Here is a 17,018-nt window from a genome sequence, read left to right as displayed (position 1 = left end):
CCAAGCTTCTCATTAAATTATGTCAAGTTCAAAATATATCTTCACTGCATGCAGACACCCTCTGGAATCAGGTCTACATAATATCCTTTTAAATTACCTCTGGGGGTTCTTGCATGATCATGTCTTAAGCATAGGAATTGTCAACCCAGATCAGAGAACATCCTTTTACTTTAATATCTTGTCACTGACAAGCAGTGAGTGTTAAATACTTTCAGAAGAACCTGAAGAAAAGCATAATAAGAGTTCCATCTGCTCTAGAAACATTTCCTTTCCTAATCATGAGTTTGCAGTCTACCTAAAATTCTTGCTGTGAGGGTATGTCCTTTATACAGCTCTTTCATGCCTTAATGCTGTTCTGAACATTCTCATTGTTCACTTAAAATGTTTAAATCTTAAGTGCAAGAGGAGGTTCTGGGCAGTCAGAGGAGGAGAAATGTTACCCAGACTTGTTCTAAGGCTCTGCATCCACAATTTCAAGATGATTACAGATTCAACATTGATAGTCCAATATTTTCACTTATTAAAGCTGTCTCTAAGTGATGTTTGAAATGGCCTCACCAGATTGCAGCTATTATCTGATGAAGTTCTACACAGGGTCTCAGTTAAGGTTTAATTCAATCTCTGCTGGAATATTTACAACAGCCTGCTACAGGAAAATCCTTGCTAATAGGATAATGCTGCTAATATTACAAAGAAGCAAGAATAAAACCAAGAAATTGCCAAACAGAATCACACTGATTTCACTAGGAGAAGCAATCATCTGAATGTTTTCCAAGCACTCTTTTTCTCTCCCAGGCTTTGATGATCCAATCACTGGAGCAATCCGCCTTGCCCTATGTAATGAAACTTGTTTCTGTGAAAAACTCAACATGTTTCTTACTTTGGGAGAACCTGCTATGTTTTCAAACAGGAATCTTAATGATTTCTTTCCTCTCCCTCCAACTTTCTCTCTTGTTTCCAGCCCCAGTGGAGACAAAATACTGTCCTCAGCACATCAGGCACTGACACAAGGAAGCCCAAAGAGCTGTCTAATGTGGCCAAGCTGCCTAAGTAAAAAAGGAACTTAACATATTAAAATGTGTCCTCTCTGATTACTACCCATCCCCATTTAAGCAAAAGGCTGCAAAAGGGAAAGAGACAAAAAAAGACAGGAGTCTGTTCACATATACACAGTGTTGGTATTGCTCTCTTATGCCTATCAGGTTACCAGTATAGCCCTGGGCTAAGCAAAATCTGCTTTTTGACATTGCCTGAGACATCCAGCTCCCTTCTAGTTACGCAAGTCTGAGTCAAAACCACAGAATCAAACTCCTCTTTCTTTGGTAAAACCTGGGCTCAGATCTAACTCCAAACTTGGATTCATTCTTTTCACATAGAAGTGGATGCTACATTTCCTATTCTCCAAGTGCTAACAAGGATAGCTTGTTACCTGTGCTGTTGTAGTCATGATCTTTGACCGGAAGGGCCCCACGGCACAAAGCACAGACAAAAACCAGAAGATAATGAGCACTCCAGAGGACTGAATTCCTCTCAGTCTTTCATACTGGATAAGCAGTGTGGCTAAGAGCTGTAAAAGTAAATACAGGAACACATGAACACAACCCCATCCCAGTGCTCCCCTTCTTTACACTCTCAGTTGGCAGTTCTTAGAGCCAACTTCATTGACTGGAAGGACAGCAGAAGAGCATGGCCTCTCTGAAATGAGCCCCATCATGACTTCACAGAAGTCAATGGCAAAATCTCAATCATCTAAGGAGAGGAGCAAATAACAGTGACTCTACAGTGAATTATTATTATAAATTATAATATAATACTATAAATTTGTTTTGGTCTTTTCAGAGCCTCAACTTCAGAATTCAATTTTTAAACCTTTGTACATAGGGTTGGGAACAATTAAATACCAGCTACAAACATTTTAAACAAATGTAGGAGCTGCAATTTCTCCAATCCAGACAGACCATCATGACTTGTCTAGAAAATGATAATTAAAAAAAAAATTAACCAGGAGAATTAAAAAACTTAATGGGCAAAATTTACTGCTTTATTTTTCATACAACAGTCACAAGGCTGTTTGTCATCCTAGCCAAAGCCAACTTGTTTTGCTTAATGGAGGAACAACCACCAGATAACAGACACAGCTTTACAAAGTCCTATACTATACTAAGCAATGCACAAACCATGCTCTACTGTATCTCTCTATTTAGGCAAAGTCCTACTCAAATTCTCTCCAGACCTGGATCACAAACCCAGCTAAATGCGTGAAAGCAGGCTTAAAGGCAGAACAATCTCTCCATTACAAATATTTGAATTTACAAAGCTGAATCTACTTGAGAGAGAGAGATTTGTGACTCCGGCCTTTTCGGCAGCAAGATTCGCTTCAGTGATACAAATACTAATAATGCAGTTAAAAGAGGTTCAGATAAGGCAATGAAGGCAAAGGGGCTCTTCATCCTTCATTTGTCTAAGAAAAAGTTATTCATACTGGTCACAGTGAACAGAAACAGCTACAAACCACAGTGATGCCAACGACTAGTGGAGTTACAAAATAGACTGGTGGAGGCGTTCTGTTTTGCAGGAGCTCGTGGAAGGAGTAGAAGAGATCTGCCCAGCTCACACACCACAGCAGGACACCAAACAGCTGAGAGAAGGCAAACAGAAATGACATCTCCAGAGGTGGTCAGAGAGCTAAAAAAACCCATTCTGATTCACACATTCCCAGCAAAACAAACCTATGTAAACACAATCATATCACTATTCAGCTGCAGTGCGATGAACTGTCCCACTGCACTCAATCCAAGGATCTCATCTCAACTGTTTTCTGAGGGATTTCCAATCACAGCCAGTAGAAAAATTTTTGTATTTACCTGGATTTCTCCCCCTATTTAATTTTGACTGGAAACACAGGCAGCATCTAGAGTAAAGGCAGACATGCCCTGAAGCAGAAGCCTGTTTTTTTCTCCAGAAATAACCTGAGTTATTTAATGGCCTATGGAAAGCAACTTTCTTGCTTTTCTTAGACCCAACCACTCACAGACCTGAGGGGCTGCTGACACCAGAAAACTTTCAAGCACAAGGTGCAGATGAAATATCACGTTGCTATTTCGTGGGGAGAATGGCTTGAAAAAACCCTTCTCATGCTTACTTTCACAAAGAGATACAATTCCCACTAGACCTACCTTAACATCTTTGCTCTGCAGCTTTCAGTGGTTTAAACATTACTTAAGGATGAAGCAGCACAGTTTTGGCTCACAAAAGGGGACTGCTCAAGGTAGAGCAATCAGTTCTTCCCTCTACCTAGAAAGATGGACTTCTAGGATGGATTTCCTTCCTCAGAGGTCTGTATGCAAACTGCTTGTTCCTATGAGCAAGCTCTTCAGTATGTTAAATCAGAGGGAAATTAGTTTAAACCCTACTGCAGCAATTCCTTAGATGCTGAACTAATAAAAATGAAATTTACGTGGCATGTGGGGCACTGCAAAGAGCTCTCACCGTCTTGAACCTGCTCAGCACGGACAGCATGATGTACCCTCGTTTATTGCGCTTCAGGTAGAGAAGGTAAAAAGGTAAAGCACTCCACAGATAAATGCTGGGGATCCAAGCCAGGATGGTGTTCTGGAAACATGGTGTTAGGTCTGGGTTATCCGTGTGTATTGTAAGGTTGGAATCCTGGAAAAAGGACAAGAAACATCTCTCAACAGAGAGGCAGAAGTGCTGCTAATTGGAATATCCATTTGAATGAAGTTATATTCAGATCTTGATGGAGTTAGCATATGGCCTGAGTAAGAGCTTTCCCAAAATACTTACCCCAAGCACTTTTGTTTAATCTGCTCTAGTGAAAGGACTAAGTATTTACAGCTATAAATAGGCCAAAACCTAAAAGAGAAAGATTTCTGCCCTACTGTATTTGAGAGCTGGACATACATTTTGTAGCAGACAATCCCCTTTTGATTCTGTCTTTGCCAAGGCTTAGTTACAGGTGCTGATAACACCATGTTCCTCAGACATTCTCAGCCTAGAGTGCCTCTGCTAAATAAAGCTCTTGAGGAAAAATCCTCCATCTGAGAACTCATCCAGCAAGAATGTCCAGGACTGGACAAAATGGTCAGATTTAGACCAATCTTATGCTGACCTGGGAAAATCCCCTCCATTTATGACTAACACTTTGTCCTTCTTACTCATATGCTTCCAACTTTAATTACTTCCCTATTCTAAACAAAGGCAAAAGGAATGTACTGAACATGCAGGTAGGAATCAGGTTTTCTTGGAAACATTTCACGTAATGCTTTGCAGCTGTGATCCTGGACACCACAAGCCACATACGCACTTGTACCTAAAGATCTGAATGCACTGCATACAAACAAGTTACACAAGTTCAGACTAAAATAGAACTTTCAGTATGGTGAAGGAGAACTTGGTTTTAATCAAACCTCTTGGAAATTCACAACTTGAATTTTGACACCTGATGTGACATCTTACATGTGGTAGATAAATACTTACGTGCAGGGAATGTAAAATGACTTTGTTGTACTGTCATTAACAAGATGATGATAAAACTAAGATATCCTTGGTTCAAATATACCTTATCTCTGCACTACAACAATTTACTTAATTATTTTTGGGTGTGAGCTCTCTGCAGAAGTGTTTCAGTTACACGGAGCCACTTCTCATCCCTTGTGACAGACTGCTCTGAAAATCAATTTCTCAAAGTATTTCCAGTACTGCTTTTGTTTACCAACATGAAAGAGATTGAATGCTGAAAGCAGTGGTTGATTTTAGGAAACTGAAGAGCCACAATCTGCAGAGAATCCATTTCATTGATGGTCTGTCAGAAGGCATGTGCATCTTTGAACCTGTCCACAAAATGAGCTTTTAAAGTGTAATGAGACTACAAAGCCTTGGCTGAGTGCAGGACAGTTTGGCTGAACTGTGACACATTTGTCATTCAGTGCTTCAGCTTTGGCAGTGTGAAGGTTGGCACAAATCCACCAGCTCCACATTTGAACTGCGCCCTTTGCACAGCTGGTGCCTCTCCAGCCAAGAAATTACTTTTTTTGGAGGCACTCAGGCATCCATCACAGGTCAGCAGAATAAAAACAGCCCCAATTTCCTCAGCAGGTTTGTCCAGACCTCAGGCAACCTTCAGCCACAAATCAACAACACAGGGGCAATTACACAGCAATTTAAACACAAGATCAAAACAAAACAAAACTCCAGCTGCACATTCAAACTATTTTTGTGTTTACCTCCAGCAAGCAGGTCTCTGGCACCAGAATGGATGATAACATTTAAAGAGCACCCATTTTTTTGGCTCATTATCGAAACATTTCAGCATCTCTAACATAATAAGCTTCTCTAGCAGCTACCCTGCCTGGGGCAGGAGATGCCCTGTAGAAGCTTGGAGCTCTTTAGTTCCCAAGTAGGAGTTTATCTACTCTCATTTATTCAACAAAATACTAATTTCCTCTCTACATTACATGTGGTTTAGCAATGTCTTGAGCATAGTTGCAATTGTGTTCCTTTTGCTTATTGGAAAAAGTCCTAGAAAAGGAAAGCAGACGAAGAATAGCAACTGAAGCTCAGAATAAAACAAAGACACTGTTTAAGGGAGAAGATATTGAGAGGACCCTCCCCCCACCTTTTATAATTTAAACCTTTCCTATAAGACCAAAATGTCCATGAACAGCTTTCTGTCTGACAGCAACACAGAAACTGCCCCAGATGTCCGTTAACTTCTGAACTGAACACAAGCTGCCTATTGTATCCAAGGCACAGACTGCAGGGCTGCCAAGCCATTGGAAGGTTTTCATTTACTCTTATTTAAACAAAGCAAAGGGTTTGCACTTCTGAATGTAAAAATGCAGCTGGCCAGAAAACAAAATTCTGTTAAAAAAAAAAAAAAAAAAATTAAGATTTTGAGATTTGGTAGTATTATCCCTGAGACTAAAAGTGGAACCTTTCCAAAATTATGTGAAACTACAGGAAGCAGTATCTACGTGATGGCCAACAAGAACCTACTACTTCACGGCACATGGGAATGTGGGCTGAAGGAGAGACCTATGGCCAAGATAATAGGACTGACTACTGGCTTCTTGGTGAGGTTTTTCCAGGTCCAGTTCTACCCTGAATCAGAAAAAAATAAGCTTTCTTGGAAAAGATCTGTTTCTGTAATGATCTGCTTCTGCTCTGAGAACAGACTCCTCCCATCCTGAATAGGAGAGGGGTCCCTATTAGAAGACATAGTGCCTAAAGCACTTAAGTAATTGAATTATAAAGTAACTTGCTCTCCCTGAGACCAAACTGGAGTGGACTAATGTTGCTATGTGTCCTGGGATAGAGTTCTTAAGTATTTAGTTTTTTAAATATACTTTCATTTATTTTCTCCCTGGTAGCGGATACATTGCTCTGTTTCTCTCTTTTTTGGTTGTCTCTCTTTGCATTACAATTATGTTATTATTATTATATTTTATTTCAATTATTAAACTGTTCTTTTCTCAACCCCTGAGATTTACTTTTTTCCCAAGTCTTCTCCCATCCCAGAAGGGAAGTGGAAGGCATTAGTGAGCAGCTGCTGGCTGGGTTTAAACCATGTATGATGGTATGTTTAATGTAACAAGGACTCTACAGTGAATTATTATTACTTTTAAATCAGGGAGTCTTCAAGTTGTGTTTTTCATCAGGCAGGATCTGTCTTCATGGAGCAGGAAGTTCCACTTAATGGCTTTATAAATCACCACACTGACTGTGTGTATTCCAACACCCACTCCAATCCTAAACTCATTTTGAGTAAGAATACGACAAATGCTCAATACAATCTCTCCTGAGCAAGCCAACTTTGTTACATATTCAATACAGCAGTAAAGTTACTGAACTCCACCCTGGAGAACAAACACAAGAAGCAACGGCTGAAGGGAGACACCAGCTCTTGGCCTCCTGTCCTCAACGCTCCTGCTTTAATCTGCCTTTGTATTTCTGAAGTCTGTCCTGGGAAACAGAACAAGTTGCAATGTTTCTTATGTCCTGTTCTGGTTGAGGGTGAAAATACTCACCTTGGACTGTCTAGGTGTGAGGGTTTTCTTTGGATTTGCTGCTGAAAGATGTCTAACACACTGATACTGAGGAGCACCCCTGTTCCTTGGCTTGTGGCTCTGTGCTCTCCTGAGAGCTGCTCACCTTTCCCTGGACATCACAGTTCTGCCCTTCAGTGACAACCCACTGAAAAGACTCTGCAGCAGCTCTGTGAACCAGGGTTGTGGTGACTCAGCAGCAGGCACTTCCCTCTCACAAGGGGAAGTACTCAGCAGCAAATGTCACAAAACTCATTCCAGGGAAACCACAAGAGCCAGCATATCCATCCCAGTCAGCACTGCTGTTATCCCACTTACCCACAAGCAAGTGTTGAGGATAACAACCTGTGACCTATTACTAATCCAGACTCACCGTGTTCTGTGGCTTCTCCTGACTGCCAAATGCAGCAGCATTCCCTTGGATGCAGGATGCTTGGATGCTGGAGGCTCTGCTGGTGAGATACAGTACTGCAGAAATCACCAGACCACTATACTGAACTCCCTGGGCACACAATTTACTTAATCCTCTAGTACTAAAATACAATGGGAACACCCATGGGAAAAGATTAGAGACGCTTGTTACAGCTTCACAGCAGAAAAGGGGTCTCTTGGAGTTTAAAACTTATGAATTAGTGGGACTTTCTCCTGATCAGTTAAGGATATCATTGACAGGGGCCCTTGCCACAGCTTTCACTCACACCCTTCACTCCGGTCTGTCTTTAGATAAACACAATTCTTTTATTAAGGGCAATCTGGGCAGTAGAACTTGCATTTAAATGACTAGTTTTAAATACATGATCTTCAATTACGGGAAGGCATTCAACAGGGGAGGCTCTGAGCAGCATTAAATCTGCTCTAAGACTTTGTACTTTCTATTATATTCTCCCCTCTGGAAAATAACATTGCTATTGAAAAAGCCATCCTTGAAACTGATAATGCCTTTAAAAGAAATAAAAGTTCAGTGCCACGTATCTTGGGCTTCCTGCACATCATCCATTACAGCATTTAAACACACAGAAAGCTTAGAACTTAGCTGCAAAACAGAGACAGGGAAATTCCTGTCTGTTCCTTTCCCAAAATCCCCAGATGATGTTAAAGAAGCCTGCTGAAAAAGACTAGCTGGAGTTTTGGTCTTGAGTTTAAGTCTAAATCAACTCCTACTCCATTACAGAAGCTTAAAACAAAGCTGCCTCACACTGGCTTTACCCAGTAGCAAAAATAATTGTTGATGAGGCCACGGAGTGTCTACCTAGAACAACAGAGGCTAGACAGAGTTAAGAGAATAACATAGGTATTTGTTAAAGGTCTTCAATAGGTACATCTTGGCAGTGCAGGAGCCTCACAGAGGCCACACCCAAGATGGACGAGGATTATGAGTTCTTCAGACAGTAATATGTTTGGTCTCTCTGCATATCAGGGGTTAATCCTCCAATTACAGCTTCAGGTAATGAAGTCATAATCCTCCAGTTTGCTCTGCCCCCAGCCCCACGCCACCCTCCCATTCACTTTTGTTTATACTTTTCCGGGGCTGAGGCAGAGGGTGGCCTTGTATCTCAGGCCTGGAAGGATTGTTTTGTCTGACCAAACTGTGAAGAGAGCTTATTTACACCCTATATGGAGTTCAGAGTTATATACTAATGCAGTACAGGATCTGAAAAATATAAAAGCTAAAATCTTGAGGAATCACTGATGCTGCAGTAATATTCCTCAAACAGTAATAGAGAGCATCCAAACCCTAGGGAAGACTTACAGCATCTCTGCAGTTCTCAAGCAGTTCTCTCCTTTAAATGGATACATTAATACATGCTTCTCTCTAAATTTCTACAGCTCCAAAAGAATGGTGAAAAGCACAGGAAACCCAAACCCAACGTTTATCTGCTGGAAGGTGAAGGCCATTGGGCTGAAGTCATTCACGCCTTACCCAAGGTTAACACAAACCCTATCAGTGATTCCGTGTCAGTCATCACTAGTTTGCATGTTATGGAAGATTAACAATCAAACTGGAAAGCTGGCCAGGAAGGTACACATCCAGTGTAAAAGACAGGGAAGTGAATAACTGAAAGTAACAATACTTCCCTGTGGTACATTAACACGGGAATGGTTTCTTATGTAGAACAAATCGTTAGTCTGCAAAGTCTAGTCTGCAAAGCAGACTCTTCCTGCCCTTCTTTTGCCTTTAGGTCTGGTCAATACCCTGCCACGGACTTTCACTTGCACATCCTGGGGGAAAAAAAGAATAAAAGGAAAAAAATCAAAAGGAAAGGAAAGAAATAAAAAGGATGTCTTTCTCTCTTTCTCTTGGCTCTACCACACTGCCTCCTCCCAGGAATGAGAGTAGATCTGAACTGCAACACTAAGAACTACCAGGGCCCAGTCTTAGCTACAGTACAAGCTTTGTCTCAGCCTCTCCATGTCTCACCTCCCATTTCTACCTGTTGTCCATCTCCTCTGCTAGGTCCTTGTAAATAAACTCTTTAGGACCAACTCTAATAGTCATTTTAGAGCATAAATGCCAGCAAGTACAGCTCCAGACCTCCAGAAGAGTGCCAGTTTCAAATGGGCTTTTCAGAGCACTATCACCCATTTACATTTCCAAAGAACAGCATCACCCTTCCATAAAGAGTTGGATGCTTCATTAATCCCAAGTGGCTGCTGCACTCAGTTCTTTCTCATGATTACAGAACAACCTTTCCCCCACCTGGTAAGAGGTAACAACATTCTTAACTGCAGCAACACTGCTCAGAAAGAATGCGGGGTTGAGGGACATAAACTCTTACAGTTCTGCACGAACCACACAGTTAATAACCAGAAATGGTATCCTTCTCTTTTACAAAGCACAACTGCACCAGTTCTGTACATAAGTGAAGGACACTGGGCAGGAAGCTGAACTTTCTTTTCTAGCAATAAAAGGATCTTTAGCAGCTTATTTTAAAGGATCAAATAGGCCTGGCACATGGCCAGAGCCTATAGGAGTTAGTTTACAATTGTGGAGTAACTTGTCAGAGGTTTTGCTCAAGCTGAAGTTTTATGATACAAATGCTACTAACCATGGCATGTACTTGAGGACTAGACAGCAGTACTAGACAGTAATTTCCTTTTTTATTCTCTTTTCAGTTTTTGAGTTTTAGGATTAGAAGTTCAGAGCTTCTTTGCTGTCAGGTACAGAAATAAGACGGGATGAAAAAAGGCAGGTTCATATTGCCTACAGCCATGGGAGCCCAGGTAATGGGCTTTTTTTTCAGAAAAGAACCTGCAGCCTCAGGGAGATAGTGAAGGAGACCACACAATATATATGATCTAAGACAACATACACCTGAACTAAAAGTAAAATCCATCTATTTCAGCTGTTTCAGTAACACTCAGCCCTCTTGCTTGGACAGAGGGACATTTTTTACTTGTGGAGGGGAGGGCACAGTGCAATCATACAGGCAAAAATGCTCTAGAATCAAAAGCAGGATTGAGAAGAAAATGAAACAGGATTGTTCCTATATAAGGAAGTTTCCAACTGTCTTTTAAAATTGACCACAGCTACATACTGTTGGAGAGAAAACTTCCTGTTACTGGCATAATTGATAGCTTGGGGTGCCCTGTTGCAGACCAGGGTGATAATGACTGGGGGTGGGGGGGAATATCCTTGATTTAAGCCATCCCATCTCCTTTCAGTTAAAGGAATTCAGTTAATTTAAGTATCATCATAAATGTAGCTCAATTGAAGAGATAGGAAAAGCACAAACAGCTGCAAATGACACAGTTCCACTGTAATGCCATTTTAAGCTAGCCCATCCCGTTGGGCTGATGTATACTACTAATGAAAAGGATTGTAACAGAAAAATTGCCATCAGTGCTGCTCTGAGAGCAGTTGGAAGATATTCTGGAATAAAAGTCATTTAACTGGGGGGAAGAGGAGAGAATTTTTTTTTTAATTGCACAAATGTGAAATGCATTCTCAGTTTCAGAGAGAAAAAAGAAATTATTATTCCTGAAACTGACTTCTGACTTTTGAAACAACTCCTATGAAACAGTTTCTCTTCTCCATCTTCTTCATTCTGTTCTAATTCAGGGCTTTATGACACTGACATGTGACATTACTGTAAATTATCTAAATTTTATTGCACTGACTTCACCTCTCAAGCTAGGAGATTAGCACAGGGACAAAATGCCAGCTCACATAGGCCCAGCATGGAATCAGGGCTGTTGGCTGTTCAAAAGCCTGGGCACACTTCCAGGAAGATCTCTGTCTCATGGCCACTCTGCTGTCCACAAGCTCAGCCAAGGAATTTGCAAGTGGATAATGGCCCATCACAATCAATGAGGTTTCATTAGACAAATCAAGCATGAGCTTACTGGGAAAAATCAAAGACCTCATTTAATAAGTTTTTCAAAAAAAATTTCTTAAAATTAAAAAAAATAATTTTAAACACCAATAGTCTCCTTAATACATTACAAAATTGCACATGTTGAAAGGAAATTCTTATCTCTCCCATGACACGGCAATTTGCCTACCAGGTAGGTGAGGCACATCTCAAAATGCTTTATATTCCGAAGTACAGCGATTAAATTTTAGCTACATTTTAAGGGGCTCCTCATGCGACTCGGATTTAGTTCCAGTGTAATTTCTTTTCAAGAGGCAAACTTTATAGTATTCCAAAGTCCCAGACATCACAGCTACCAGCTCTGTCACATAAGCTAAAATGGCCCAGGGAGGAACAGTTGTGTTGAAAGCTGATGAGTTTCATTAATTGGCAATGTCACCAAAGGATTCACTTGATACTGGCAGCTTTCAATGGTATCAAGTTTTGCTCACAGCTCTCAGATCCATACTTTGTCTTTCCCAAGGAGTGTCAAATCCAGGCTATTTGACTATACAGTCTTGCCATTTACACACAGATGAACGGTATCAGGTCCTGGTTAATACACCAAATCCAACGCTAAATATTTATATTTATCCTGCTCCTGACATTGAGATTCTCTGGCCCCAGTCAATTAGCAGCAGCTTCCATTCAACTCATGTCAAAAATCTGAAAGTCTTGGAGAATTGGAGCTTGAGTAGTTAATTGATTTTAAGTTCAAGATGTTGCCAACCTAGCTACCCTTTTGAGAGAGTATAATTTCACAGATTTGATGTCTGAAGGGACTATTAAAGTCACCTAGTTTGATCTCCCACCTAACTTAAGAAAGAACACAGGTACCTCATGCAGTTATTTGTGAAGAGATTTATAGGAGTGGGATTCAGCTGAAGTTGGACACAGTTAACAAAGATTATATAGAGATCTATATCATGTTTAAGTATCCATTAACAAGGAACATTCAGTGTTTAGCACAGAGTGGCAGAATGAGAAGCTAAAATACAAACAATAGCCAATCTGGATCATACCACCCAACTGCAGGATCCTTCCTTGTCAGTGATCTCCTATCACCTTCTGCTTCACTCATCTGCTGGAATTGATTTAGCTGAAAATATAATAGAATTGTTAAAATTATATGTTTTATGATTAATTTAAGGCCAAACCACATAAGTTGTGTGGGGGGGCGTTTAAATAGACTTGTACACATGCTGCAAGTATACACTATTTGTCATATTCCTTGAAAGAAATATTTCTGCCTTACTATAGCTATCCTGAGTCATCTTCAACTACAAATAAATTAAACATGATGCAGCAAAAGAGGAATTTATGCAGAAGGGAAACTTGTAGCACTTTGGAAATGCATTTTCCTGCTCTACTGGTTCAGAAAGCAGCATGACTTTTAGCCCAATTCTACAAAATTTGACAGAATGACTCAAGGTGAAGGAACACCCACAAACCTAAAGGTTAAAGGGGTGCTTTGTATGGGACTATCACAAAGCCAAGACTGAGGTATCGTTTACTCTTGAGAGTTGCTGCAATTTCCTGCTGGATTACTCAAGAGCCTCTGGATGAAGAAGGAGCCAGCACTCCACATGGGCTGGGGAAAAACAAGACATCTGTCAGGATACCAAGACACAGGGAGAACAAGGAAACTGAGCTGTCAGCTGAGCAGTATCAAAAGGAACTGAGAAATTGTGGTCTCCCCTTTGAAATGTTCTATCACTTGTTCCCTCATTTCCCATTTATGCTGTTAAAAAGAACACACCACCCAAAATACAAGCTGCTGGTTAAAGCCCAGGCACTTTGTCTGTCTGCAGACCAATGTGTTTATTTGCCCCTCATCCCAACATTACTCAACATCGGTGCTGAGCACCCAGTATTTTAATCTCACAGCAGCCACTGTGCCATTTTGTACTCAGAGAGGCTGAGCTGCAGAAAGACAAGAGTTCTCTCCACTAGAACAGAATTCAGTTTTTTCCAAGTTTGTGCTCTTTAATCACTAGGCTGAAACATTTGTGTAGCAAACACTCCCCAGGAGATCACTTTGCTCTCTGCTCAAAGAAGCCACTCACATTTTACTACAGTGGAGGACACAAGCAACAAAAAAGTGGTAATTCATCAGTATCTGCTTCTCAAAATGGAGATTGTGGGTCACGTTAATTTGCACACCTATTTAGCACTCTTACTATCTCACAGCAAATATGTGACACAATAAATAGGAGGTAATTATGGTCACTGGTGAAGAACACACCTAAGGCCTGCCTTGTGTGGGTATGTGCTATCACATTCATCTCCTCCCCAAAGGCATTTAGCATGGGAACACTCCTAGCAGATAGTAACAGCTGAAGTAGACAGTATGATTCCAAGTGTTCAGATGAAGAGATTGTTCATAATGCATTATGAAAACATAATATTCCAGCTGTTCCTCTTTTATATATAAATAACCTACATTTGTATTAGCAATTTGCTGATTCCATGTTCAACAGGTAAAGCAGTAGCTGGAAACCAAAAAGCTTTTATAGATTTCTAATGTGATCTACAGCATTCTCTTTCATTTCTTATTTCTGAAATGAGTTGAACAGGAAATGATTTTGCCTCTGCAAAAAAAACCCACCAAAAATTCAATCAGCAGAATTTCCAGCAAAATTCCCCACCCTGAAGAAAAGGAGGTTCAGGAGGAACATTTTCACTCTCTACAACTCCCTGACAGGAGGGTGCAGCCAGGTGGGGGTCAGTCCCTTCTCCTGGTAACAAGCAAAAGAACGAGAGAAAATGGCCTCAACCTGTTGAAACCTTAAAACTTCCAACAAGCCAAAAAAATCCAACATAAATCAATAATCTGCTTAAGTTGATATATTTCAAGATAAACATTTTCATGAGCTAATATTGAACTATTTTGGTTTTATTCTCATGCCCTTTTAACAGAAAAGTATTGTAGTTGATTTAAACTCCAAAACAAATAACTGCTTAAACTGGAAAAGCATGTTTCCTTTCACTCTAAACAGTTTTAAAACTGACACCAATATGACATTCAGCTTCCAAAAATGTCTAGATTTTCTTTGACAAAAAATGGAGAGTCTAAGTTCATCAGCTAATGAAAAAGTGAACATTAATACTGGTTCACATTTGATCAAATTCTTGTTTTGAACTGCAAAGCTGGACACCATTCATTAGTTCAGTGCACAGAAACACCAACTTTTGTGGGCAGATTTCAGATAGAAGCCTCTACAACATATTTTCACAACAAATAATTTCAAGGTTACTGTCTTCTATCTGGTCATCACTTAAAATATCCTATAAAATCAATGCACTGTGTACACTCCTGCTAACAGAAAATACTGCCAAAAATAGAGTAACCACTGAGTTCAACCTGCTGGTCATGGAGTCACAATGTTAAATTTCTCAGAGTTGTTGAGTTCCACTTTTTAAATCAATTAAACAGATGGAAAGTTGTTCTGACCCCAAGCACCTGTGAAAGAAAAAAGAAAACAGGTCCATAGAGACCACAGACCCCAGAGAGGAGCACAGAGGGCACCATGCTGGTGCTGGAGTGTATAAAGTACAGAATGATACACTTACTTCATACTTCAAACCAGGAAATCTGTCTGGCTATTTACATTAACATATCAATAAACTGCTACAAGAGCTGTTCTCTACCAGCCTTCCTCGAGAAGCTAAGACCTGCTTCTGGAGGCAGCCAAGAGATCAGGGAGCAGGGTCAATCTGTTTGTGCTTGTTCCTGTTCTAGAAGTGTTGATGGTAGAAATAATGCACGAAAATACTTGTTTGAGCAAGCTTATCTGCCAGCTGTTGTGGCAGAGAGAGTGCAGAGCACTAGGAAATGAAATACAAAGAAATGTAACCAAGGGGCTTAGCAGCCAAACTCCTCTTTTAAATAATAATATTAGGACAGATATTGAAAGGTAATTAGTTATCTGAGGCTAGTACTCAGCATAAAGTGCTCAGAGACAACCGCTTGTGCTGTCCTGTAGTAGCTTTCCAGCAGTGATGCAACTTCAGACATTCCTTTTCATTCCCGACTCTCATTAGAAAAAAAAAAAATCTCCCTTGAGCTAAAGTGGTGTAAGAAAAAGGGACACACAAAAACTGATTCACTGGGGCGCAGTTCCAGATTCAGCATACATGCTCAAATCCCCATGGTTTCTCATGGTCTGAGTGTCTGCCTACACAGGAGAGAGGCAAACACCACGCTGTACCTCCGGAAACCCAGTAACAGGACTTATACACTCTCACCATCAGAGCAGACCATGGCAGCAATTTCCAAACTTTTGTGCTTACAAACCCACTGCCCGCTGCAATCAGCCTTTCCAAAGGGCTGAGGGCTCCAAGTACTGACAGAAGTCACCACAATCCTCCGGGGCTAGTGACCACCGTCGGCTGCTACGAACCCATCCCTCTTCTAGCAGTAACAAAGCATTGAACGGGGAGCACTTTGCCAGTCATGGAAGTGACTCCGAAGAGCAGAATACGCGCTAAAACAGAAAGGAAGAGCCCTGGGTTAATCAGTGTGAGGTCCAGAAGCGGACTATGCTGGGAAAGCTGCATCCCCCGTGGGCTGCTTTTTGAGGGGGTCTTGACTGTGGTGTGGAGATGCTGAAGGACGAACAGAACGGAGCGGCCCTTCTGCTGCTCCTGCCCGAGCAGAGGCACCGCACCGCCTGCTCTAGGACGGCCCCACGACCGAGAAGCGGTGCCGCCCAGCCCCTCAGCAGCCGCAGGACCGGACTGCCCGTGCCCGCTCCGGGCCGGCCCGGGGGACACACGGGAAACTCCGGGAGGAGCGGGCGCGGCGCTGTCCCGACCCCTCCGCGAGGCGGGAAGGGGAGGGAGAAGCTTACCCAGAAGCGGGACCCGCAGAAAGCCTCCATGGCCGCAGCAGAGGCGCAGAGATGCTGCCAGCGCACGCCAGGCACCGGGCGGAGGTAGGAGCCGGTTCCTTCCCTGCTGGGCGGGCCGGGGGCGGGGGCGGTGGGGCCGGCGCGCCCCATCCCGCCCTCCCCGCAGGCGGCGGGAGGAGCCCGGCAGACGGGCCAAGGTCTGCCCTGGGCGGTGGCTGGGTTAGGGCTAGCTCCGATGAGTGGCTGCCGTTACCCTGCTCCTGACCCCGGGCACCTCACACCATGGGTGACATCCCAGCGCCCCCATCTCAGTGTGACCTCCCTGATCACGGAGGGGGGCTTTGGTGGTACCCACGTGTCAAGAAGAAGCTGCGGAAACTCCTGTGCCTGGAAGTGTTCAAGGCCAGGTTGGATAGGGCCCTGAGCAACGTGGTCTAGTGAGTGGCATCTCTGCTCATGGCAGAGGGTTGGAACGGTATGATATTAAGGTCCATTCCAACCCACATCATTCTGTGATTCAAGTGAAGTGTTTGCTGAGGACTGCGCAAAGCTGGGCCACTTACTGGCTTTGGGCTGACTATGTCCATCCATCCAGACTACTCAGGCTAATGTTAACATCATGGAGAGGCTTCTTGTCTACCCGTCAGAGTGCTGTGGAGTGTGATTTCCCCAGCAGGACTTAAGTGAGCATCACATCACTTCTCCATCCATCTACAGCGTCTTTCCTGATGCTGATTGCTTCTGCTGTG

General features: G+C 42.1%; 1 protein-coding gene across 3 annotated transcripts in view; it reads right to left on the bottom strand.

The window, feature by feature from the left end:
* ABCC3 (ATP binding cassette subfamily C member 3) overlaps positions 1 to 16,419 on the bottom strand; it is a 47,281-nt gene extending 30,862 nt beyond the window's left edge. For 2 of the 3 annotated variants that reach the window (XM_053994938.1, XM_053994939.1), the window contains exons 1-4: positions 16,270 to 16,320; positions 3,490 to 3,666; positions 2,513 to 2,638; positions 1,430 to 1,567 (exon numbers count right to left, since the gene is read on the bottom strand). In XM_053994938.1, coding sequence (XP_053850913.1) covers positions 1,430 to 1,567; positions 2,513 to 2,638; positions 3,490 to 3,666; positions 16,270 to 16,299 — 471 coding nt within the window. In that variant the 5' untranslated portion in view covers positions 16,300 to 16,320. Of the gene's footprint in view, positions 1 to 1,429; positions 1,568 to 2,512; positions 2,639 to 3,489; positions 3,667 to 16,269 lie in introns of all 3 variants that reach the window. The other variant, XM_053994937.1, reaches the window with a different exon arrangement.
* Between the last annotated feature and the right edge of the window lie 599 nt (positions 16,420 to 17,018).

The sequence above is a fragment of the Vidua macroura genome, chromosome 19 (assembly GCF_024509145.1).
Source record: "Vidua macroura isolate BioBank_ID:100142 chromosome 19, ASM2450914v1, whole genome shotgun sequence".
NCBI lineage: Eukaryota > Metazoa > Chordata > Aves > Passeriformes > Viduidae > Vidua > Vidua macroura.
The sequence above is the reverse complement of the archived record's forward strand: the minus strand, read 5'-3'. Positions and strand labels throughout refer to the sequence as shown.